This window comes from Pavona decussata, unplaced genomic scaffold, assembly GCF_977016875.1.
Source record: "Pavona decussata unplaced genomic scaffold, jaPavDecu1.1 SCAFFOLD_114, whole genome shotgun sequence".
Taxonomy (NCBI): Eukaryota; Metazoa; Cnidaria; class Anthozoa; order Scleractinia; family Agariciidae; genus Pavona; species Pavona decussata.
Genome location: NW_028145528.1, coordinates 6335945 through 6362770, shown reverse-complemented (window position 1 = coordinate 6362770; position 26826 = coordinate 6335945). Strand labels below are relative to the sequence as shown.

Below are 26826 nucleotides of genomic sequence, written 5' to 3'. Positions count from 1 at the left end.
AGGCGGGCCAGCCCGATTACCGAGATCTCGGTTTCAGCGACCGAGATCTCGGGAGTCCGGGACGAAAATTTTCTCATATGCACACGGTATCCCGGTTACCGGGATGAAGTCTATAACCAAACATTCGCGTCTTAGAACGGATATATTTGATTATTACGACTTATTTATGAGATGTTCTAGTTCAAAACAATTCCTTTTCGTGGTAGAGATAAAGATATAATACTTTTGAGGTTTGTAGAACCGATAAAAATGAAAAATTCTTGCCGGGCTTGTTCGGTAAATGTTACGCTCGATTGACCGCGTCAGCACTTTTCATCTCGGTAACCGGGATGAAATTTCCCATATGAACGGACTGCAAAATTCATCCCGCTTACCGAGCCATCCCGGTAACCGGGATCATATGAAGAGGCCCTCAGGCTATTTTGCTGGGAAAGTTTGGAATTAACGTTTTAGTAAGACTGGAAATTTTTACATCATAGAAGCAATTGACGGGAAGGCCAACTTGTCGTCCTATTTTACGGGGTAAAAGGCCTTGTCTTTTTAGCCATAACCCCAACAAATTTCATTTGATTTTGTTCGTTTAGCTGATTGCCAAAAATATGTCAAGTGCTACATGCCACGCAAAACTTACGAGATCACAAGGAATTAGCACGTTTCAGCAACGTGGGAAGAACAGAGAAACTTCATTCCATTTTTGTTCAAATCCGCTCAAATCCGCTATAGCAGTACAGAAGTGGTGGTTAATCTTACAAGTTTTCAAAACACCCGAGCCAGCTGTACTGTAATTTGATATTTCGTCCAGCCGTTGACTCGATCAACACGTTTTGTCCTCAGCTCAAATCCGCTATAGCAGTACAGAAGTGGTGGTTAATCTTACAAGTTTTCAAAACACCCGAGCCAGGTGTATGGAGTTAGTGAATCTCAATGGAGCAAGCATCACACGAGAAGCTCAAGCAAACCAAGAACCAGTCTTCTTTGGAGAGGTTTCGCTGTGTTACCAGCTTTGTGGTGATAGCATGCCTGCTGTTGTGCGTCGTGTTTTTGTTTGTGTCTCTCGTTTCGATGGAAAACCGCCTTCGTGTACTCGAGCTCAATCTCGATCAGATTTCAGAAGAACTAAAGGCTCTGAAGTCCCACAAGCCTGACGACCATAAGAGAGGATTTGGTACTAACGAAAGGAAGATCAAAAGACGTAAAAGGGCAATAAAAATCGAGAATTTGACCGTTTTTCAAAGGCTCAGTCATAGAGTTGACGTATTGCAAAGCACGACAACTCCCGACTTATCAAACCGTTTGCAAGGGTTAGCTAGCAGAGTAGGTGTGCTCGAAAGCAATAGAAAGGAAGCGACGACCAGTTTTCGGAAGCTTGCCGAAAGGGTAGACATACTGGAAAAAAGGTAAGATGAAATCGGATAAGGAATCTGAGCAGTGTTGCTGTATTTGAGATATTTGTTTCTTCCTGTTTGTTTGACTTGTTTCATCTTCCCTGAAAAGGCCCTTTGGGGGGGGGGGGGGGGAGGGGGGGAGAATAATTAATTATATTATTATTGTTATTAAATGTGTAAAGATATATGATCAAAACTGAGTGCAAGTTTCATTTTTCATTGAAATAATATATAGACGTTTCCGTTCAGAAAACGACAGTTGACCTTAATGTGGGTTATCTTTCGCAGGGCAGCCAACCTCTCTAAATATTTGGAAACAAAATCTGCGCGAGGTAAGTGAGAAAAAAACAATTAACGACGGATGAATGAATGAGCTTCATGGTCTGAATATTCGCTCAAATGTGTTTTAGCTTGGTTTTCACAAGGCACTGCACAAGCCCAAGATCCCCGGAAAAAACGCTTCAACGGCCTTGATAATAGCGTAACCACAATTACACGCGGCAACAAGTTTTAACTAGTTCTGGCCCTCTAACTTGCCCGGTATGCTTTCCGGAACGGAAACGTATACAACAAACACGAGAAAAAAGCAGTGCGGACCCATTCTGGGATTATTTTGAATGACGTTTTGCGGGCCAAAAGGGCCAAGGGTTAGTTCAGAAAGTCGTCGAAAGTGATTTGCGAGTTGCTGCGTTCCGTTTGAATATTGCCGAACTTTGATTTTCCGTAGTTGTTGGCTAACAGAACTTCGCCGCTGTAAAAACTGTTTTCTTTGATGACAAATGAATTAAGGTAATTTTTTTTCTTTTAGGTGTACAGTGGAGCTAGAGTATGGAACAGCTTATCAGATCACATAAAGGAGTCAAACTCTTACAAAACTTTAAAAAATTTCCTTCCGCAAATTATACACCCCTGAGTTGATCAGAAATGATATCTCCCCCTCGATTTTATATATATATCGTTATGAAATTATTTTGTCTTTTGCTAAGGACTCCTTTGTGTTTGATACACGAATCATTTTTCCCGAAATGCTCAACCGCTTTTTTTTTAACTTTCATTTTTTTAGCCCCAGATGATGACAAACACGAAGTCACAGACCAAGCCTTGAGGCAGTTCTTTGGTAAGTGGATTGTGGGGGCGTTTCGACTGAAAATCGATTGAGGTCGGTCGATCAGGAAGGGAATTCGGTTGTCCTGTCTCAGTGGCTTCTACCAAACCAAAATCTAATTACCTAGGGCAAAAAATCTGGACGACTTGCCTTGGGACCATTGATTAGCAGACGTGCAAACCAGAAGATCTCCGTAAACTCTTTATATTTTACTTGTAACTTTCCAGTCCCGGCTGTGAACGTGCACACGTACAGGAATTTTGTAAATCCGGTAGAAAGTCTGAAAATTTTAACCGAGGTTTGGCTCCCTTTACTGTTTTCTTAAATTAATGTTTGCAAAATGGTAATGTTTTTTTGTGTAAAATTTTAAGCAATTTACAGACCTGCGATCAGTTGAAGAGCTCAGTTATAAACATGATCTCAAGGTGTTCCATGTTTTACACGATCTACTGATATTTTCTAACACTCAGTCAAAGTTTTGTAAAAAAAAAAAAAACATTAAAGCAAGTGGTTATTTGTCCCACATATGTGCTGACAGACTTGCAAACATTTCCTGTTCTGTCTTAACACTTAACTTGTGGCTTTTTTGTGTTAGATATCTCGTCTCAACTATGTTACAAGGGAAATGTTTCAATTGAGTGTCGAAAGTAATTTCGCGTTTGCTTTGGTTTTGCATTATTATGCTCTGTGATTGGTTAACAAAACTCGCGCCACTTTCTCAACCAATGAGAATCCAAACCAAAACTAATAAATCCTGTTTTCTCCACACGCGTTTTCCCACGCTTGGCGCGAGTTACATGTATTTGCTTCGAATTCTGATTGGCTCGTTGTGTTGTTTACATCTGTTGCGATTGGCCAGAGTAATTACTTTGGTTTTGGTTTTGGTTTTACGACACTCAAACGAAAACTGCACTAAGCCTCACTGAATTGGAAATCATGCACTCTGTGAGTTAGATCATAAGGTTGAAAATGAAAGAAATAATACCTTTATAACCTCCATACTATTTATAATAATTTTCTCCTCTGTTGATAAGTAAATTTCATCTGTAAAGGTTAGCACCGTCACGACTTCTTCCCGTCAAGACTTTAAGCTGACAAAAGTAGGGAATTTTAATGAATGTTTTATGAGCAAGGTGCCAACCATCACGACGTTCCGTTTTGGTTAATTAGGATGCAAATGATGGAGGTTGGGATAGAAAAAACATATTTATTAAGAAAATTTGCGTAGATTTGAGCTACTGATAATGTTTGCCATTTACATGCAATTTCCTTATGTAAGAACTAGGTCGTTTTTTATTCATTATTGAGTTAATCTTGTACCACATCTTTTTGGTATCAGAAGAATTTTTGTATAATTTATTATAAAAGAGTTCACATTATAGCGTATTATAAGTAATTGACAGAAGCATATATTTATTTAATAAAACTGGATTACGTGGAGTGAGCCATTGTTTATAGCTGTAATATTTGCATGAAACCTACTAAAGCTAAAAAATTTTCACCTACCATTTCCAGGTGCTCCTTGTCCAACTACCTGGGCGAGATTCAATAACTACTGTTATCTGGTGGGAAGCAACATAAAGACTTGGGACCAGGCCCACGCATACTGCACAGGATTAGGGGGAGAACTGGTGAAAATTAACAGTGCAGAAGAAAACGAGTTCGTCCTGGCGCTCACAAGGGGAAGGGCCCCTGCGCTAAAACAGATTTGGATCGGCCTCAAGTGGGACTCTACTGCCACGCAATTTCTCTGGTCTGATTACTCGGTTCCAGTCTACAAGAACTGGGCTCCACATGAACCGAACGGAAACGCAAGCGGACCGTGCGGAATCATGTGGACTGGGCACACCACACTCCTGCCTTTCAGGGCGTCTGGGTACTGGAATGACCTCATTTGTGGAGTGGTCCCTCAACTGCCCTGCGGTCTTGTCTGCAAGAGGCTTCCCTAGTTGACGAGAGAGCCTCGTTCACGTTCAATTATAAAGCCGAAAGCAGTCCGATACATATGCTAATTGAGGAACCGGGTACTTTTAGTTCATTACTTAGGTTTTTGTTAGAGCAAGGACACAGGGACCATTACTTGCGCACTGCTATTATATTCTTCATACCGGCGGCCGTTGTTACACTGTTCTCAAAAGGGTGTGAGCAATTCTACCCGATGATGTGGTCCCTACTGAGTTAAATTCGGTCTCTCCTAACCGAATGCTTAACAAAATCCCTGATTACTATAGATCAGGCAAGGACATTTTAAACTGCAATGAAGTAACAGCCGTGCTTGACGATAGACTGTAAACGTAAAACCAGCTGTACAATAAAATTTGAATAGTGATCACTGTGAGCTCTGTTTCTTTGCTATAAAGTTATGTGCGGCGCCAAAGGGTATGTGTTTTTTAGCCGTTTTGGTCGGAAAATTGGTCTCGTAGATTTTAATAATTTTGGTCGGTTTGAAAGTCTGAGAATGGGTATGAATTTTAGAGGCCAGTTCTGAAAAGGGTACTGAAAAATTACATATTTTGTATTTGCTGTTTTTGGTTTCTCAGTAAAAATGAGTAGCTTTGCGTTAGCATCAATGGTCAAAATTATTTTGCGCTATTCTCATCTATTTTCAAGAAAACGTCATAACGCGAAGTTCACGTTTGCGTTTGCCATGAACGCAATTCTAAACCTCTCCAATGCTACTGGACGCACGGGGATAAAGGTACCCTGGGTACCGGAACTGACTCCCAAGTTGCAAGGATCGAGAAAACAGGAATACCTCTGACAGATTTGGAGTCTTCTGCATGGAAAAACTACATCGATAAAAACGCCATGACTCAGTCTTGTATCTGATTAAAAGACGAGGAATCGTTCAAAAAATGTCGACTTCGTAACTTTTAGGGGCATTATTAAGGTCGAAGTATCCACGCACGTATCTAAATTTTAATACTACTCAAATTATCTGTTTTCAGTACTCAGTGTTTTAGTTGATTCATTAACATAGAACCCTTTATTGTAACTAGACCATTAACTCCCTTTGGAGAGTCAGGCGCAATAAAGATATACTGTTACTCACTCACTCCCTCGCTCGCTCGCTAACCCAGTAACACACACTCTCTGTAGTATGGTATCACAAGATCAATTGCTGTCATTTTTCTTTCTTTATTGAAGTAAATTGTATATTTAAGTCTCATCTCAAGGTAATGTTATAATTGTTGCCGAAGATATTGGCTCAGAAATGACACTCAAATGCTTTTCTGACTATGTCAACTCATGTGGTTTCCAGTTGCTAATGACACAGGTTCTGTTATTGTTCATCTGAAGCGCTCACTAGCACTCCGAATAGAGCGGTCGAATGATCGCGGCCACATCAGCGACGCTACAGTTAATTAAGTTAATCCTTGGTTACATGAAGTCGAACTTAAGTGTAGTTAATGGTGGACCTAAGCTAGGCATTAAATCATTGTTCTCATCAGGAAACGTTCATCAAATAACATTTAGTCAATTCATGTTTTGATTAATCGCCTCGTTACTATCATGATACGTGCTCGAGCAAACTATGATGAGCAAGTTATGACCTGCGATCCTCTTAACTAAGGCTTAACCCGTGCATCCTACTTGGGTCTAACTATAGTTACTTCCTATTTTTCTGTATCACAGCCGAAGCGAAAATTTTCTGACTATAGTTAGAGCAAATGTAGAAGCGTTCACATTACCAAAATAATTCAGTAAACTAATGTTATTGTCAAGAATTGCTTTAAAATGTCTTCCTTTTAACTGACAAGAAAACCATCTTTCCTCATTGTAAACAGCTTTGTCTTCAGATCATAGCCAAGATGGAACATTACAGGGAATACAGGGTGTCCTCTTAAATCAAATCCGTGAATATGTGTTTAGCTGTTCCTGCTGTCTTGGCTTTCTTCCCGAAAAACAAGCTTTAAATTTAAAAGTCTAAGACTCGTTATGAGATCGTAAACTCGTGACAAAGAAAGCAGGGATTCTGTGATGAAGTGTTCCTGTCAGTTCAAATTGCAACCTTTGATTGGCTGGTTTCAGTGGCATCGAAGGAAATCATGCCCGTTACATTCCGTTTTAATTTATTCCATTTCATCATTCGAAATTCTTATCTCAACGGCTTTACAGTTGTAAACTTTACATTCTACAATGGTCCATTATTGGTAACATATAGGAATGCTTTGATACCAGAAATATTTCCTTTTACACAGTTCTACTGGAAAAAGTGAACACAGTTTTTCTCAAAATCGGTAACAAACAAATTGCCTTCATTTGAAACGGCAGCATAGCAGAGATAGCTATAGTCAAAACACTTGTATTGAATCTTACGCAAAAACTTTCCGTCAAGGGCGAAAAGTTGAAGTCTTTTGTTTCCTGCATCGCACACAATTAGATCGTTACATTTGTCAATAACGAGTCCGGTAGGATAACTCAACTGTCCGTCACCAGATCCTTTAGAGCCTATATCGTGCTGAAATACTCCTGCATTGTTGAATACCTTGACACAATTAGCATAAGGATAAGAAACAAAAAATGTGTCCTGGTGATAAACAGCGCAACGTGGCGGCAAATCACAACCTGGAGCACTAAATGATCCAAGTAAACCTTTCCCATCAGGGGAGAGGACTTTGATTTTTTTGTCCACCCAGTCACATATGATTATACGACCATCACTTGCAACAGATAGGTGAAGTTGTGTCTTTATATATTTATCGCTGATGTATCTGATGAATTGACCAGTTTCAGTAAACAGAGAAAGCTGACACACAGCTTCGTCAGGAATATGGGCAAGAATGTCACCAGCCTCAGTAAATGCCAACGAAAAAGGTTCATTTTTGAGTTTGATCGTTCTCAAAAAAGTCCCATCGGCGCTAAACATTTGAATTCCTTTAAGTTTGGAGTCTGCCACTGCAATCGTTCCAGTTTTTCCACTCACAGTGATATCCCAAGGCTTGTTAAGCTCTTCTTGCCCTTTCCCATTTGATCCAAAGTGAAACTCATGTTGATACTGATGACCGCGGACCTGCACCACCCAGGGGCTACCAGTCAGCGGCTGTCCATTAACTTGGATCTGCACCCTATGTTGTCCAACACACTGTGGTGTGTACGTTACTGTGTACCTTCCGTCTTTTGTGGCGATAGTCTCTGTTTTGAGTTGATCGCCTGCTGGAGTAAATATGTCCACTATTATTTGATCATCTTCGTGATAACACAGCAATCCATCTGAATTTCTCGTTATAACTTTGAAATTAATTTCTGTCTTTTCTGTATTTGTCTCGCATAGCCCTTCAAACGAGGACACTGAGGAATCGGTATCATTAACCAAAATTCGATCCAAAATGCTCAGCTTATCTCCCACCATGTAATGCACATGTGGTGGTTTATAAATCTCAGGTTTCCTTACATTCAGTAGCTCTGAAAAGCGTTCAGTTATAGCCTGATTTGTTTGTAGAATTTCAGCGCCGATGTTTCTTTTTAAGATACTCTCGCCTCGTTCAACGCAGCTTTTCAGTTGAGTGACTATCACCTCAAAGTTTTCCAGTCGTGTTGCGTGATGTTTTTGTTGCGCTTCATAAATTTCGCTCAAATTTGCCTTCATTTTCTTCTCATGTTCTCGCAAATTACGAATCATTTTTTCCACTGCCTCAGTCATCTTCTTTTCTGCAGAGAGAATTTCGTTTTTGTTTTTGTCCATTAAGTCGATTTGTTTCTTAATTGCGTTCTCATAGATAGCAGTTTCCGTTTTCGCCCTCTTCACATTTTCCGCCATTTGCATCTTTTGTACTTGAGCAGCTTTCTGAGTGTCTGTCATGGTGTGTCGATTATGACTCACTACACAGCACTTGAGGCAAATAGGAACTTTGCATTCTTCGCAGTAAAACTCCAGGGGTTGATTTTCATGATATTGCTGTGAACACATGGCGGGTCTTTGGATCAACTCTTCGACATCTTGGACTTGCAATTTGTGGATCGAAACATTGCGATGACCTTTTGTGGTCTTCAAGCGTTGGTGAGCCTCAAAGCAATCTTTGCAGAGAAAATTCTGGCACACGAAACAGTAACTAGTTGCGTTGTTGTTCTCGTCACAAGTACCGCATTTCTGGGTTTCTGTGCTGGCATCTTTGAGAGCGAGTACATCCACCAGTCGGTTGAGGTGAAACGATGTTGGCAAGTTGTTGAACGCGTCTCCTTCGGGTATTTGAAATGATGTCTGGCAAACGGGGCATTTGATTGTTGTTTGTAACTGTCTTCTGGCGAAGCCTGCCAGTTTGTCGAGACACTCCAGACAGAATGAGTGAAGGCATGGCAATGTCTTGGGATTTTTCACTGTTTCTATACACAGTGGGCATTCTGCTTCTTTCTTCAGGTTCTTAAAAAGCTGTTGAACATCCATGTCCAAAGTACGTAGCTTGGGTTAAATTATGCGTAAGCACGTCACTCAGGCTGTTGAACCTCTCACTGGAACCGGAAGTCAAATTTCTCAGGAAGTGATCGGAATTCTGAGAAATGTGTCGGCAACTGGATGGATTTAGAAACAACCTATTGAAAGTTTTTAAACTCGGTGCATGACCGAATTCTATTGACTGAATTCTAGGTAGCTTGCGCGTAGACGTCTCCTGTTCCGGGAGGCTACACTGAGAGCAGAGTATTTCTTTTATCAGAATTAAGTGATTAAACGTGTCCAACGCTTATGTCAAGTCTTAAAACGCCTTAAAAGAGTCCCTGATATACCAGCCGCCTGTACGGTTTTATTTACTCCATGTACATATATATCTAACCGATTTGATAAAACATTCCTCAAGAAATCTTGGCTGATCCTAAGTTTATTGGAATTATTAAGAGATTAATTATTGGAGTTCAGGTTAAAAAAAAAGAAGCGATAGAGGCATTAAGAGCAGAAGTTTACAATAAAATAGTTTTCTCCCCTCCCACAGGGGAGAAAATTCCACAGGGAACCAAGTTAGGCCTCTGGCTGTTTGTTTTAATGATTAATGATTTAGATATTAGTTCACCACACCTTTGGAAATTTGTAGACGAAACCACTGCGTCAGAGTTCGTTCTGAAGGGTGGTGCCAGCAATGTCTAGTGTTTAGCTGACCGGGTCATCCAGTGGTCTCATAATAACATAGTCCACCTTAACGCTGATAAATGTCAAGAGCTGAGAATCTCCTTCGCCAAGGAACTAACTGACTGTTTGACCCAGTGATTGTCGGCGGAAAGGGGCTGGAGGTGGTGGACAGCGTCAAGTTGCTAGGTGTAACAATAAGTAGTTCCCTCTCATGGAACTTTCATGTAGATGATTTAATAAAAAAGGTTAGCAAGCGGGTGTATTTTCTGGCGCAGCTAAAACGGGCTAGGGTGCCGCCTAATGACCTTGAGCTTTTCTATACTGCATGTATCAGGTCAATAATTTATTACGCTATACAGGCCTTCGACCATGCCCTTCCCCAGTATCTTAAAAATGAACTAGTGCCATATCAATCATAGTACCAGGGACCAGTTACAACACTGGGTTGGAAGGTTTGGCGATCTTACCTCTGGGCGACCACCATGATCAGCTTTGTAACACCCTTTTTAACAGCATCCCTTCGGACCCAAATCATAAGATTAGAAACCTGTTGCCTCCAAATTGCAGCTGCAACACTATTACAACTTAAGAAAACAGCGCATTTTTCATGTGCCCAATTTGAAAACTAATCGGACAAGGAAGTCCTTCATATACGCTATGGCTGCGACGGTCCACTGAACTAATTATAGACAAATCTTTTAGAACATTTAAATTTTTGTAAATGAGTTTAAAGTATTTTTAAATTTTTCTAAATTTCAATCTTATTATCTATTGATTATTTTATTATTACTCGGGCCGTAAGGTGGCTCGAGTCAAGTTTTCGGTCGCGTTATCAAATTCTTTTTTATTTTTTTGGTCGCGATGGGCGAGATAAGACTTCGGGCCACGAGTTAAGTCCTCGGTCTCTTTTTGTGTACTCGGGCGGCACGAGTTAAGTTTTCGGCCGTGTTATCAAATTCTTTAAATTTTGGGGGAGATCGCGATGGTCTGGAACCCATTTTTAGACACGATAAGCTCCTTAAGGCATCCCACGTAATTATAACTCGGCACCTCACGGCCGGACTACAAAGAACGCGACCGACTGAACGTAACTGATGACGCGAAGTCTCATGCGTTAATCGATAGATACAGAGATATAAAGCAATAAGTAACCACCAGATAAAATTGCATGATTTGCAGTACGACTAAAATACAGGGGAAAACATTTGTTAAGTAGAATACCTTGTGCTTCATACCGGGATGCTTTAATTCCCGGGCTTTAATCCTTACGTTTTCACCTTTGATTTAGAGACAGACACCATTTGTACATTGATTATTTTCAATACATATAAATATCTGTATGACCCCGAGCATTGATGACGCTAACAGCAATTTGCGGTATGATCGTTGTGCATATGAAGGCCACACTCAATTAAAAGTGTCCTACGCTTTCTACCAAATCTTGTGGTGATCACTGGCATTGTATTAAAACGCAAGCTTTTGCAAGCGTTTTCCGTCATCATTGTTCAAGTCCGGATATTTACAGGTTTGGACAGAAATGATTTAAAGTAGTCATTAAGAATTTCCGAGATACTTCTCTCTATGAATGCTAAAGTCTTAATACTTTTAGTCATTTGACTCGGGGTCACATGAACAGACGCGAAGAAACTTAATCTGTTTATGTGTCTATTTTTATAGTGTCTTTCGTGCATGCCAAAGGTTGTCTTTCCACTGTATTTCATTCTGACTGTAAGAAATGCAATTCTACCTGGTGGTTACTTATTGCCTCACTATATCTCTATCCCCCATACCCCTATACCTATCTATCCCCTACCTTTCCTATATATTACTATTTCTAGGCGGGCAAGGTGAAATTATGGGGCAATTTTGCTTAGGCCAAAGACTTGGGTCAAAATATGGTATTGAAGTAAAAAGGCAAGCAAAAGCAAGACTTGGTAACGATTTTCTCTTTAAAAAGTGTTTTCGCGGTTACAGCTGACCCACCAAACTGAAACTACAAAGTAGACGATTGAATGAATGTTTACATGCTATTCCTTGACCTTGTTTCCTTGCAATGAGCCCAAACGGAAGTCTTGAAAATGGCTAGCAATAGTATATGCCTTCAATCTAGAAAGTCTCAAAATCTACCCAATTTTCTACAGGTATGTGCCAATAAATCCAGTCACACGCCGCTCATATCCAGGTGGTTCAAGTCGTCCACGCCAAGACCACCTGTTTCTGGCATGGTTGACCTTTCTCCCGCCATCTTTACTCCACTTTTAGCGCTGTCGTGCACAAGCTTCCGTCACCCATTTCTCTCTGCACATGCCCGTTCCACTCCGTTCAACGAAATGCCGCAGTGCCACAGGTCATCCCGTACTGGATCTTGGAAACGTGTGGGATTGGCCGACCTAGAGGACGAGACCCGGATGCTGTCTCGCTGAAGAGGGCTTCCTTAGGTAGCCGGTTATCCGGCAGTCGGCATTCATGTCAAAACCGCCTGAGCCGAATGGTTGTGATCATGAGGATTGTGTGCATGCTGTCCTCTCTCCGGCGGACCCCCAGGATGCACCTTTATAGTTTCTCAAATGGAACGTGTTAAGTTTGGTGATCTGCTCCACGTAGATTGACCGCTTCTCGGATCCCTACAGTAGCGGTTGATAGTGCGCACGCACTGTAGACTGTGAGTTTGGTCTCCAACCTTTGTGGCACTTCTCCACCATCCCAATAGCCAACAACATGTCTATGGAGCTCCTACTAGAGAGGGCTGTTGCGAACGGCAAATAGTTTCAGCAGTTCAGCAGGAGGCCGTCGCTGCCGTTTGTCTTTTTGTTTGATAATTCGCTGATGGCTTTCTGCGGGTCATTTACTGTCGGTATGGCCACGTTTAAGTCAGTAAGACACTGGAGGTAGGGGAGCTGATTATTGAATTGGAGCTCGATGTCGGGCTCATTACTGTACAAGGCCGGCGGTGTTCATTCCACCTCCACGGGTGCTGATCCTTATCCGTAAGGAGGTTTCCTTCCAAGTCCTTGACGGGCGCCACCTTGCTCTTTGTGAGCCCAATTGGTGTCTATATGCCGGCATACAATTGCCACAGAGGTTTTCGAGTCTGCTGCGACTTGCATGTTTCTGCACAGATCGAAGCAATAACTGTTCGCACATCTCTGGGTAGCTAAGTGCTGAAACCGCTGAAGAGTCGCCCGCTTCACTTCAATCAGCGGCACGAGTCTACTGGCGTGAAACCAGTCATTCCCTTTTCTAGTCTGCGACAAGAAATGCCGCAGGGCTTGCTCATGCATGGTGGTTCCAAGAGGGTCGTAGTCTTTCTCAGTGGCCTTCCCCATTGCGATCTTTCATCCCTTCCCTGGTATCCACATCCGCCGATTGGTACGCTCTCGTGTGAAGTACTTCACAGAGCAGCTTTCTCCTGCCTGCACAGAACCAGATTAAGCTGGATCCCAGTGATGCGATGTAAATGGGATGCTGCCAGGTGGTCTTTTGGGGGGATCTTCCAGCAAAGTAGGTGTTAGTCACGCACAGCTGTCTGTTATTGTTCATCTTGCTGACGCACTCTTTTCCCACACAGTTCGACCAGGTTTCCCAGTCATGGCCCATTGTCCCCGAGGACCAGGAGAGAGTCAAGTGCGTGGATTTTCTTGACCTCTAGATCTTCCTCCATCAGTCGGTAAAAGCTATCCTTCTTATCTACATCCGCCTTCATCGTAGGAGCGTACGTACTGAAAAGAATAAGATGCCCATTCCGTGTTCAGATTTTCAGCTTCGCGAGCCGCGGTAAGAGCCCAACAGGTGTTTCGGCGTGCTGTAACAGATTTTTTGTTGATGGCGAAGCCCACACCATGTTGTTGGACGTCCTCCTTGCCACATCAGCGGAAATATTGAAATGTTTGAAATATTTGTATGAAAAGAAGAGAGTATTGCCCCGAGCAGGATTTGAACATGCTTCTTCCTGATCTCTTGATCACCATTTTGTTTCTTGCCTGCTAAAGTTAACATGTCAGCATACGCTACCCATCGTTTTCAACCGCCTCAATTAACTGTTATTTTTACTTTGCCAGATCTTTGAAAGAATTCTTCGTCAGAAATATAAGTTTTGTACTTGCCACTATCATTGGAAATGAAATCTTGACCTTGACCGTACGCGCACAAGAAACGTTTAGTAGGTTAACACTGCTTGATATCGTGCATAACTGCTTCATACACTGTTTGAGGTTCTGCTCTTTCTGTGTAATACCTGTTCACACCTGAACTAATAAAATAGACCCATGTTTGGAAGTTAATATAATTGGAAGTAATTATGGGTTAACTTGAGTGGCTTGTGTCGCTTTCTCGGAAAAGAAGACCTGTCTTTTTGTGTGTTTCGAATGGGTACGTGCTATTAAACAACGAGCAAAGTTTGAAAACATGCTCACAATACCTTTTACTCCGAGGTATCAATCGCCTTTTTTGTTTTCTTTCGGCAAACGTTGCGACTTTAGCTATATCGCTTAAACTTTTGTTATCATGGTATCCAGTTGTACCCCCTCCCTTATTTTAAATAATTTGAAAATGTTTAGCGCCATTATCTGTAATAGCCTGAAGAGGAAAAGCTGCGTCTTTCGAATCATTGGTGAAATCAGCCTTGCTTTTCTTAACATATTACATGTATCCTTTCAATTATACAACAAGTAGAGTATTTTAAAGTAATTCCTGCCGTTTGGCTTGGTCACTCGTTTTGGTAATCTCATCGCTTAAACGTTCTCTTTATGCAAAAAAATACATGTACAATCCAGTTGAACTGTAATGGATCATTACCTCGCTATACGTCAAAAGCAGTACCTGTAACATTTCAGCTAGAGTAGAAACATTACTTGGGTCACAAACAGAAGGCCTAAACTAACTTTGAAGCTATCTTTAAACTCTTTAGTAGATAAAGTTCAAGAAATGAACAACAGCGCAAGCTTTGACAATGATGAAGCTGATAGCTGGCAGTGCTGCGGCATTGCACAGATCGCCCGTGCACCAAGTCAGTTCACACTTAATCCCTGGACCAAATTCAGCCTTGTTACACAGCTCCTCGTTGGCTTGTTTGCACGATGATTTTGTCGTACATCCCTTCCTGTACGTTTCGCCTGACACGTGCCCCTTTTGGCCGGTAAAGAAGACTTTAAAGCACTGGTCTGACTCAGGGGGGCATTTGACTTCTGATTGGATCTTTGAACATTCGCCCCAATCCTTGGTAGTCGAGCATTGATAACACTTCAAGCCCTGTCCTATTAAAACAAATACAACAAACCCATTGTATTATCATTCTTTGCCTTCACAAATATCACTATTTTTATTGTATTTTTTCGCCGTATCGTAAATGGCAAAAGCAGAAATTGACGTCAGGTTTTGGTACAAAGTGTGGAGACTGAAAGGAGTACTAATCCATTCATTGTGGTATACTTCATTCCACTTATTTCATTTAAATTCGCTAAAAACATAGCTAACTTTTGAGTTAGAAGTGTACTCAAAACCGACGATCAACCTGGTAGTTTTAAAATTCGCGCGCGCACGATGCAAAACTTGCCCTTTCATTCACAACGTCGATTAGTAAAATTTCAGGACCCAAGCGATCAATTTAATTAACCTATCGTTTTACATGCACCTCCGCTAATGTGATCTATTCAATAAAATGCACTTTATGCAGAAAGTGATTCATTGGTGAGACAGGAAGAAGACTACACGACCGCTTCCGCTAACACCTTCGAGACGTTGAAAGAAATGACAAAGACGCATCCAAACCAGTCGCTCGACGCTTAAACCTGTCCGACCATTCTTCCAAACACAAGGCCGTCTGTGGCGTTTGTCTACATCATTGTAGCACAGAAAGTTGCAAAAGTTTAGAGCAACCGTCTTAATCCCCACGGTATCATGCGTTTTCCACGCTACCATGCTTCCGTCATATAGTGTAGCTCCACTGCTCAATATATAAACCACAGACAACCCTTTGGCCTCCATCCTGTGTTTTTATAACAAATTACCCTGTTTCGGATTTTCCGCCTATTTTTTTTTTTGGTGATAGAAGAATCCAAATGATCTGAGACTATAAATCCGCTTTTGGATTCTCCCAAATAAACACAGCCTTATTCAAGTCAAATTGATCACGCCGGACCCCTGTGTTTGAAGTTAACAAAAAAGTGCCTTATAAGCACACTCAAGAATGCCTCTGCCTGCTTTCCGTAAAACAATAAGTAAACTCAATGTAATATTTTTGGCGACTTGTGAGCCGATCACATTCGATAATATTTGAAACTTGATTACGATTTTAGTTAAAGCCAGCGCTTGGGGCTGAAAGTTTTTTAAAGTGATATTTTGATGTTAACCGCGACAAAGTAGAACCACACAGTAGAACCACAGCAAGAGTGGCTTCAGCGCGGAAAAATGAAAGAGAAAGAGAGAGTATTTTTTTTAATAATCTTTGCTGCACTTTCGCGATGGTGGACTTGTTTTGCTCAGCGAAATCATTTTAAACATTTATACACTGACTTCATTAAGAACAAGCCAATGAACACACTGCAGTCCATAAACTCAGAATATTTCGCCAATCGGCTACTGAAAGATTCTTGTGTTTGTTTTGGAGACTCAATTTATTCCTGGAAAAATATCTTTCTTAGAATTTTCTTTTCAGCGAGACGTGAAATACCTTCCGAATGAGAAATCGACCCCGACGATGAGAACTGAGGAACCATAGTGTTAACAAAGATAAAGACTTTCGATTACTAAAAATGATAAATTTTTCCACTAAAACATTTTTACTTCGAGTGCCACACTTTATACTTGTAGTATTAAAAAGTTTACGAACTCCGTGATAAATAATTGATAATTGTAAAACTGAAAAGCAGACCTGCTTTAGAACGATGAGTTTTCTGGTTAAAATACTACATACTGCATTCTGTTCAATTATAACACTTTATATAGCTTTTACAGTTGAAATCCCTCAAGTCTCACATCTTAACTACGTGACAGTTACGAAAACAGCTAAAACTGATACAGTTGTACAAGTAAAAGTTTTCTAAAGCAAATTCTTTTGCGGCCATAAAACACTTGAATATAATGGCAATAAGACTTACATGACCGCTTAGTATATCGGATAAGGTATATTAGTTAAATTATGAATATGAACTCGACAGCTCTGTACAGGTGAAAGAATTAACGGGAAGGGGACCACGGAAGCTTCATGTAAACAGCACCGAACTTTTAAATAAGCAGTTTGCATAGTTAGCCTGAAAAAATTATTTGGCTGCTACTTAACATGTATTCCTCTTTTTAATATCGGTTTATTAAGACTCACATACAATTGACTGGCTCCTATGTGCTAGGCTCTTTCTTGGGAGAAAAGAAAATTGAGGAAAGACCAAGCTTCGGACGTGATCGCCGCCTTTTCTTGCCGGCCTTATCCACGAAGACAAGCTTATTTGTCGACAAACAATAAACCAGACAATCGCATGAAATTTGCGGGCAATAAATTTTAGACGCTTCCTTTCGCAATTACGTGAACCAAAAAAGGTTAGAGGATAAGAAATTTAAGATATTTTAGTTGTGTAGAAGTAGGGAGCTGAATAAAATTTAGCGGTTTTATTTATTTCGATTTAACAGTAGCTTAGTTTACTTTAACACATAACGTCGTAAGTCCTGTGTTTTGAAGTGACGCTGTATCACACAGATTGATTCAGCCAAAGCTGACGAGTTAAACCTATTTCGGATTTTGAATGGTTAATAAGAATTGTTTCATTGGTCTTACGCCAATTTGAAGTGTTAACTAGGGGTAAGGTTTGGCGGATACTCGTTCGAAAGCACAGCGATGGAGCTGCACCTGCCAACCTCTAAGCTTTCTCATTACTTCTGTCGTAGACATGACGTTATCAAGTAAAAACCTTTGAAAACTTGAAAAATGTAACCAATGAACTTACCAATGGAGAGACAGACCAGAAAAAACAACACAAATAGTAGCTTCATTGCAGAAATTGTCGGCGGAGTAACGATTCGGTCTTTAAGAGGCTTTGCTGCACCTTCGCGAAGATCAACTTGTTTTGCTATAGGGCAGTTTTCTGAATGCCGAAAATAATATGGTAATTGCTTTCGTTTTCGTCACCGCTATGCGCTGTGATTGACTACTTTGTCAACCAATGAGAAGCCAAACTCACTTGACTTGCTCGCACGCAGTCTACTTCGCTTAGCACCGGTTACATGTACACGCTTCAAGTCCTCATTAGTTCATTGTGCTGTTGGCTCATTTCTCATAATTGGCCAGAAAAAATTACTTTGTTTTGGTTTTACGACACTCAGTTGGAAACTGCTCTATTTGTGTGCCGAATTTTTTTTTAAAGGCCAATCAATGAACATACTACAATGCATAAACACAGAATTCCACCAATCGGGTACCAAAAAGAACAGCGTCTCATTTTTGTGTTTGTTTTAGTGAGTAACCTCATTCCAGAGAAAAGCAAAAATATTTCTAAGAACAGTTTTGAAATGAGAAATGGATTACCTCATGACTGAGTAGTCGCCATCGACAAAGAAAAGAAACCAAACAACGAGCAAAGGAAAAGTCTTCCGCATTAACTTCTCTTGCGTCCCACGCTTAACAGTATGGAAAAGATAGTCTTCCTGATAAATCCCAGGTAAATAATTGATCGCAATGCTCAGAGGAGTACAGCGATTGGACAATGAGTGCTGTTAATTAAAAGACGATTTTCCTTTCCTCTTCTTCGCCAGTATCAACTTTAGCTTCTTCACTACCGTTACGCTACGTAATCACAAGCGCGAACATCAATCCAGATGCCCAGATAGGGGAGAACCACAAGGATTTCCCAGGTGGTTAATCTTGTAAATTGCGAACCCGATAGAAAACCTTCAGCTGTCCGTCACCAGATCCCTCACAGCCTATATCAGACTAATGCACTCCTGCACTGTTAAATACCTTGACACAATTAGATGCAGGATGAGAAACAAAAAATGTGTCCTGGTAATAAACAATGCTTCACAGGAACGAATCGCTATTTGGAACACTGAAGGTGGACTGTAGCAATTAATTCCCGTCAGGGGAGAGGACTTTTATTTCTCTGTCCGCTCCCAGTCACATGTGACCATGTGGCCATCACTTCCAACAGATATATTGAACGGTTTTTTCAGGTCGTTATCGTTCATGTTTTTGATCAACTGACCACCTTCAGTGAACAGAGAAAGCTGATTGTAGCTATCAGGCACACAGACGACAATGACGTCACCAGAATCGGTAAATGCCAACAATATCTCGCACGAAATTCCCATGAAAGCTAATTATTCAAATTCTTATATTTTCGCAATCTGCCACAGCAATCGTTGCTGTTTTAACGTTTACGGCAATCTCCCAAGGCACCTCAAACTCTCCTTGTGCTTTCCCAGTAGATCCAAACTGAAATGCAAATTGATACTGATAAGGAACAACCTGCACAACCCAGGGACTACCAGTCAGCGGCTGTCCATTCACTTGGACCTCAAGAACAAGAACGTTTTTGCATTGAAACCTGCCTTCCATTTAGTATAAACCTAAAAACGACTTAAAAGAATGTTTGGTTTTATCAAGATCGTTGATCAGGTTATTTTACCACCGTAAACAGGTAAGGAGATTCGAGTGTTGACGTTTCGAGCGTTAGCCGTTCGTCAGAGCGAATGACTACCTTAAATTAACATACACGCTGTTAATAAAACCAAACATTCAGAAAATCTTAGACAGGTTTGTACCCTGCGAGCAGAGGCCCTTCGATCTTCCTAGATAAGTCGACTTATCTAGGAAGATCGAAGGGCCTCTGCACGCAGGGTAACAAGTTTACAGCTTGAAAATGATAAACATGCGTTGGAACCATTGGGAATATTACATCCTTGACATCTTTAGGGTAGAATTTATGAGGGTACTATATTTTACAGAAATATTTTAGGAGAACATAATCTCACTGAATTTGCTGACTATGCAAAACCTCTCAGGCAGTTTTGACGGAAGCCCAAGCCTATGACATGTACCGGCAGTTGAGTTGAGCACGATCGAGTCAAATGCCCGGGATGATCGCGCTTGGAATTGACTGAGACATCTGAGACATTAGGATACGGCTTCTCTGGGAGAGAGAGCAATTACAGGGCGAGGCGTGAAACAGTTTTTACTTTCCTTTTTCCTTACGATCTTGTCATACTCTCCTTTTTCCGCTACTCGTGACAATGCAAAAGCAGTGCACTGGTGTCTCTAATTTATCGATTGAGTAAAATAAAGAACGAAAAATCCAAGGGTGACTTGTTCTTCTATAGCATAAAACTTTATTAAATGCTGCTGTCTACTCACTGAGAACACTTTTGATCACTTTCGTTTATCGTAACAGTCGACAGATCTATTGAGACGCCGATAAATCATGATTTTTTGCTATAGTCTACATAAGAGGAACTTAACCACATTATTGAAGTGACTGCCCTCGACCTGAAAGTCCTAAAAAGCAAACTTTGAATGGAGACAGTTTAAATATTCATTCGGTTGCAAAATCTCGACCCAGAGTGATTAGTAAAAACATGCTTAAAATTCCGAGCCTCACAGCCTATATCATATAGATACGCTCCCACATTGTTAAATACCTTGACGCAATTTATTGCGGGAAAAGAAACAAAAAATTGGTCTTTGTGATAAACAGCACACCACGGGCATGAATCACAGTCTGGAGCACTGAAGGACCGCAGCAAGTCATCCCCGTGAGGGGAGAGGACTTTGATTTGTCTGTCCGCCCAGTCACATGTCACTATGCGACCATCACTTCCAAGAGATAGATGGTATAGTTTCTTCAATTGTTCATTGTTGATGTGTTTGATCAACTGACCACCTTCAGTAAACAGAGAAAGAATGATATCATCTTCAGGGATACGAGGAATGATATTGATGATGTCACCAGAATCAGTAAATGCCAAAGAAGAAGGGACATTTTGGAGTGTTATCTCTCTCAGGAAATTCCCATCAGAGCTAAACATCTGAGTTCTGTTATTTCCGGTGTCTGCCACTGCAATCGTTCCTGTTTTATCACTCACAGCGATATCCCAAGGCTGGTCAAACTCTCCTTGTCCTTTCCCTGTTGATGCAAACTGAAACGCAAATTGATACTCATGAGGAACAATCTACACAACCCAGGGACTACCAGTCAGCGGCTGACCATTAACTTGGATCTGCACTTTGTGTTGCCCAACACTCTGTGGTGTGTATGTTACTCTGTACTTTCCGTCTTTGGAGTCTTTTATATCTGTTTTCAGTTGATCGCCTGCTGGAGTTAAAATGTCCACTTTTATTTGATCATCTTCGTGATAACACTGCAATCCATCTGAATCCTTAGTTACAATTGCGAAACGTGCAACTGTCTTTTCTTTCACCTCTTTCTCGGTTTCTCCTTCAGTTAACGACATCGACGGGTCGGTGTTACTAACCACTATTCTATCTAAAATATGCAGCTTATTTCCCAGTATGTAATGTACGTGTGGCAGCTTATAAATTTCAGGTTTTGTTACATTAAGTAGTTCTTCACAACATCCAACGATGGCCTGATTTGTTTGTAGAATTTCAGCGCTGTTGTTTCTTTCTAAGATAGTCTCGCCTCGTTCAGCCCAACTTTTCAGTTGAGTGACAATCAACTCAAAGTTTTCCAGTTGTCTCACGTGATGTTTTTGTTGCGCTTCATTAATTTCGCAAAATTTCGCTTTCATTTTCCTTTCGTGTTCTCGCAAATCGTGAATAAATTTTTCCACAGTGTCTGTCAACTGCTTTTCGGCAAACAAAATTTCCCTTTCGTTTTTACCCATCAAGTCGATTTGTTCCTTAATTTCATTCTCATGTTTAACAGTTTCCGCTTTCACTTTCTTCACAGCTTCCGCCATTTGCATCTTTGTACTTGAGCAGCTTTCTGAGTGTCTGTCATGGTGTGTCGATTATGACTTACTACACTACACTTGTGGCAAATAGGTACTTTGCATGTTTCGCAGTAAAATTCCAGTGGTTGATTTTCATGATATTGCTGTGAACACATGACGGGTTTGTGAATCACTTCCTCGACGTCGTGCGTTTGCAATTTGTCGATCAAAACTTTGCGATGACCTTGTGTGGCCTTCAAGCGTTGGTGAGCCTCAAAACAAGCTGTGCAGAGAAAGTTCTGGCACACGAAACAGTAACAAGTTGCGGTGTTGTTCTCGTCGCAACTGCCGCATTTCTGGGCCTGTGCGCTGCCATGCTTGAGAGCAAAGACATCCACTAGTCGGTTGAGATGAAACAATCTGGTCAAGTTGTTGAACGTACCTCCTTCTGGTATTTGGAATGATGTCTCGCAAACCGGGCATTTGATTTTCGTTTGCAGCTGTCTTCTGGCGAGGCCTGCCAGCTTGTCAAGACACTCCAGGCAGAATGAATGAAGGCATGGCAATGTCTTGGGATTTTTTACCGTTTTTATACACAATGGGCATTCATCCTCTAAATGCTTAACATCCATGATAGACGATAGGACTCGGTAAACCTGCTCTGAAATCTAGGTTCGGTGAAACTGCGTAATTAGATAGCGATTGAGCTGATGTCGTGTTATCACTTTCAAGATATTGATCGATAAAAAGGTCATTGAACTGTTTTCGGAGTGACGTGGCACAGTACCCTGACGGGCGGAAGGAAGAACTTTTAAAATGTTTCTTCGTTCATTTTCCTGTATTTGTAATCAAGGAACAGAACACCTAATGACGAGATTCGTCCAGTTTGGAGAGTTTCTGTCCACTTTATTTTTGAAGGTTCTCTGTAGGACTGTCAAGATTGTGTGACATAATGTAGCTAGTGAATAGTTTTCCTTGTGAAAACTCAAGACAATATAGGACAATATAGGATGCAGCAAATGATTGCATTGACATTCATAATAGTTACACCTCTTTCTGGCAACTTGCTGCCTCTCGTATGCTTTTTCACATCTTCATCATTTTTAAGCATATATATTTTTACCACCACAAAACTTAAATCTATCATATTGATTAAGATCAAAGCTTTTCGATCGAAACTGCTAGTAATTTTGACGGTTTTAGACTTAATATAACGAGTACCAGACCTCAACCGTAGGTTTGTCGGGTTCCTTGGAACTTGAAACAAAATGATTTTTTAACCGAGCTACAACTGTCTTTAATAGACTTGAACTTATCCAATGCCACAAAACCGTGACCACCATTACAGTGAATGCTGTTGGCGTTCATCAAAGGCAAGTTTGAAATTAGAAGAAGCATTCTGTTGGTAGTAAAATCTAAACAACTTAGGTGTTAGACACATTTGTGAGGGATGTCTACTACAAATTAACCAAAATCTTAATCTAATGGTGCCGATAGATCACAAGTTATGCCTTAAACAGTCTGCTCCGTTTTATAATTAAATTTACTACGCCGGGGCTTACAAATTATTATCAATGTCCTAAAAAAGTCCACGATGTTAAAATATTGAAATGCTTTGAAATTAAAAATATAATTTTTTACTGTTCTATTGGAAGACATAAATGCAGTTTTTCTTAAAATCAGTTACAAACAAATGTCCCATATTAGAAACAGCAACATAAGAAAGATTACTCTTGTCAAAATGTTGTCCTTCTATGTTAGTTAAAAAGTTGCCCTCCAATGTGAAAATCTGTAGTCTTTCGTTTGCTGCATCGCACACAATCAGTTGATTAAACTTGTCAACAGCAAGTCCGGTAGGAAACTTCAACTGTCCGTCACCAGATCCCTCGCAACCTATATCATACTGATACACTCCTGCATTGTTGAATACCTTGACACAATGAGCATGAGGATAAGAAACAAAAAATGTGTCCTGGTGATAAACAGCACAACACGGGCGTGAATTACAACCTGGAGCAACGAAGGACTGAAGCAAGTTATTGCCGTCAGGGGAGAGGACTTTGATATTTCTGTCCGTCCAGTCACAGACGAGCATATGACCATCACTTCCAAGAGATAGGTCATACGGACAATTCAATTGTCTATGATTGATATGTTTGATGAACTGACCACGAGCTGAATACAGAGAAAGCTGGTTGTCCTCGCCAGAAAGACAGACAATGATGTCACCAGACTCTGTAAAGGCCAACGAAGAAGGCTTTCTGCCGAGTGTTATCTCTCTCAGAAAATTTCCATCTGAGCGAAACATTTGAATTCGCTTATTGTCGTAATCCGCCACTGCAACCGTGCCAGTTTTTTCATTTACAGCGATACCCTGAGGCTTGTCAAACTGTCTTGCTCCTCTTCCAGTTGATCCAAACGAAAACATGAATTTATACTGATCTTGGACGACCTGAACAATCCAGGGACTATCAGTAAGCGGTTCGCCATTAACATGGACGTCCACTCTATGTTGTCCAGCACACTTTGGTGTGTATGTTACTGTGTACGTTCCGTCTTTGGCGTCTTTAATGTCCGCTTTCAGTTGATCGCCTGCTGGAGATAAGATGTGGACTTTTATGATATCACGTTCTTGATAACACTGCAAACCATCTGCATCTCTGGTGACCGTCGTGAATTGTGCTTCTTGTCCTTCTACTACGTCTGTGTCACTTCGTTGCTCAGCTAACGACATCGAAGGATTCGTGTAACTAACCACAATTCGATCCAAAATGTTCAGTTTATTTTCTGGAATGTAATACACGTGTGGCGGCTTATAAATTTCAGGTTTCCTCGCATTCACTAGTTCTGCACAGCGGGCAACGATGGCCTGATTCGTTTGCAGAATTTCCGCGCTGATGTTTCTCTCTAAGATACTCTCGCCTCGTTCGGTGCAGCTTTTTAGTTGAGTGATACCCAACTCAAAGTTTTTGAGTTGTGCTGCGTGATGTTTTTGCTGCGCTTCATAAATTTCATGGAACGTGGCCTTCATTTTCCTTTCATGTTCCCTCAAATCGCTAATAATTTCTTCCACAGCGTTAGTCATCTTCCTTTCGGCAGACAAAAGTTCGTTTTTGTTTTTTTCCATTAACTTGGTTAGTTTCTTAATTCCATTCTCGTAGATAATAGTTTTCGCTTTCACCTTCTTCACAATTTCGGCCAGTTGCATCTTTTGTACTTGAGCAGCTTTCTGAGTGTCTGTTATGGTGTGTCGATTATGACTCACTACACTGCACTTCTGACAAATAGGAACTTTGCATTCTTCGCAGTAAAATTCCAGGGGCTGATTTTCATGATATTGCTGTGGACACATCACGGGTCTGTTGATCAATTTTTCGACATCTTGCGTTTGCAATTTGTCGATGAAAACATTGCGATGACCTTTTGTGGCCTTTAAGCGTTGGTGAGATTCATAACAATCTTTGCAGAGAAAGTTCTGGCACACGAAACAGTAACAAGCTGCGGTGTTGTTGTCGTCACAATTGCCACATTTCTGTGCCTGTGCGCTGCCATCTTTGAGAGCGAGAACATCTACCAGTCGGTTGAGATGAAAGGATGTGGGCAATATGTTGAACGTATTTCCTTCGGGTATTTGGAATGATGTCTGGCAAACTGGGCATTTGATTGTTGTTTGCAGCTCTCTTCTGGCGAAGCCTGCAAGTTTGTCGAGACACTCCAGGCAGAATGAGTGAAGGCATGGCAATGTCTTGGGATTTTTAACTGTTTCTATACACAGTGGGCATTCAGCCTCCTTCTTAAGATTCTTAAAAAGCTGTTGAACTTCCATGATCAAACGGCGCTGACACTAATTTGAAGGGCGTAAATGATGCATAACTTGAAAGGAGTTAATATGTTGCCAGAAGAAGGAATCATCGGAATGCGCAATCGTTCTTTTGCTCGTCACGTTACTCCTCCCTTCGTAAAGAGGAGTGCGTGACGTGAAGATTCAAAGATCGTCTGCGTTGGAGGCTTAATCCATGCATGTGCTGCGTTGTTTCTAGGTCTTCGCGACGGAGCTCAACGAAGAACAGTTAGTTGCGAGGCTGTTGTGTCACTCAGTTATTTTAACGGATGTGAAGTAAGACTCGAAAGGGAAATGTGACCACTCAAATAAAGAAGACTTACTATTTTACAGTACAGTTAACATTAGAGATTGGGCCTTTTTAGGATTTGGAGTACAGACAAATGCTGGAACGTTTCTGGAACGAGAACAACTCTGTATGTAAGGGAGATTTTGTCAAGGTTTTATTAGTTTTATACTAGTATTACAGGTAATATAGTATTATATTAGTACTATAGATTAGGTTTGTCCATAACGTTTGTCTCTTGGACCGTTATGGGTCAGGGTGTCCAGTACCCGCCGAAAATCATAGTCAATAACAACAAGCTAGGGGTTGTGAACAAATTCACGTATCTGGGCTCAATAGTGTCAGACTACCTCTCCCTGGATACTCTGAAGATCAACCGGCGTATCGGGCGAGCGGTCTCCACCTTTGCCAGTTTGATCAAAATAGACTAGGGAAAAGGCAAGCTGACTATCCACACCAAGGTGGCCATATACAGAGCTTGGGTCCTCAGCACACTAAGGCAACGAGTCTTGGTATCTAAACTCCAGACGGGGAAAGGGGCTTAACGCATTCCTCTGTGAAATCTGCGGCTCATCCTCGGCATCAAGTGGCCTAACAAAACAAATACAATTAAAATCTCCAAGACCGCAGCGACAAACCGATGAGTGATGTCGGATCTCTTGTTTACCTGGTACAGAAAATTGTTGCAAATGCAAATTATAGACGGCAGACTGATCCTAACGGCGGAGACTAACTGAAAGGTATTTTAAATTTACCCGTTATTTTGGTTTTGCGATACAGACCTTCCTCGGGAGCTGAACGGAAAAACTCCGGTGAGAAACATGAAAGGATCATCACAAATAAAGGTTTAAAATTTAAAATGAGTGACAATGACTGGTTGTTTAGGACTGTTACAAGTGTGAGATATGTCACTGGGGTACTTCGTCATGTCTATTTATACTAAGAGATGTAATGTTTTAGCTTTGTTGATTAAATGGGCTTCACAAGGGCTTTCTAACTGAGTCACGTTTGCTGCGTATAAGTTCAAGCGGGATTAGGTGAGCATTCGAGTGGCCAGATTGGTTGAAATGTAGCGACACAGAAGTAGGGTTGTTTAGCCAGTGGTTCAGGATAGATCTGCGGTGTTCCCCGAAACGTTCATTAAGTTGGCGCTTCGTCTCCCCATTGTATTGAGAGTGGCACTTCTTACACTGGATTGAGCATAGATGAGGTTTTTGGAATGGCAAGATATGTAGTCAGTAATTGTACGTGTTTCGTTAGTGGTGAAAAAAGTGT

At 41.1% G+C, this 26826-nt stretch overlaps 3 protein-coding genes and 1 pseudogene across 3 annotated transcripts; 1 reads left to right on the top strand and 3 right to left on the bottom strand.

The window, feature by feature from the left end:
• Positions 1–674: 674 nt before the first annotated feature.
• LOC146470487 (uncharacterized) lies at positions 675–4828 on the top strand. Its single transcript, XM_085122018.1, has 4 exons — positions 675–1397; positions 1674–1717; positions 2449–2502; positions 4006–4828. Exons 1-4 carry the CDS (start codon positions 925–927, stop codon positions 4437–4439), a joined length of 1005 nt encoding a protein of 334 aa, XP_084978144.1. The 5' UTR covers positions 675–924; the 3' UTR covers positions 4440–4828.
• Positions 4829–5010: 182 nt separating this feature from the next.
• LOC146470486 (E3 ubiquitin-protein ligase TRIM71-like) lies at positions 5011–8921 on the bottom strand. The gene has a single exon (XM_085122535.1). The coding sequence runs from the start codon at positions 8873–8875 to the stop codon at positions 6695–6697; it is 2181 nt and encodes a 726-aa protein (XP_084978661.1). The 5' UTR covers positions 8876–8921; the 3' UTR covers positions 5011–6694.
• Positions 8922–20056: 11135 nt separating this feature from the next.
• On the bottom strand, positions 20057–22337 carry LOC146470485 (E3 ubiquitin-protein ligase TRIM71-like; annotated as a pseudogene).
• Positions 22338–23067: 730 nt separating this feature from the next.
• On the bottom strand, positions 23068–26426 carry LOC146470484 (E3 ubiquitin-protein ligase TRIM71-like). Its single transcript, XM_085122564.1, has one exon. The coding sequence runs from the start codon at positions 25248–25250 to the stop codon at positions 23070–23072; it is 2181 nt and encodes a 726-aa protein (XP_084978690.1). The 5' UTR covers positions 25251–26426; the 3' UTR covers positions 23068–23069.
• Positions 26427–26826: the final 400 nt, after the last annotated feature.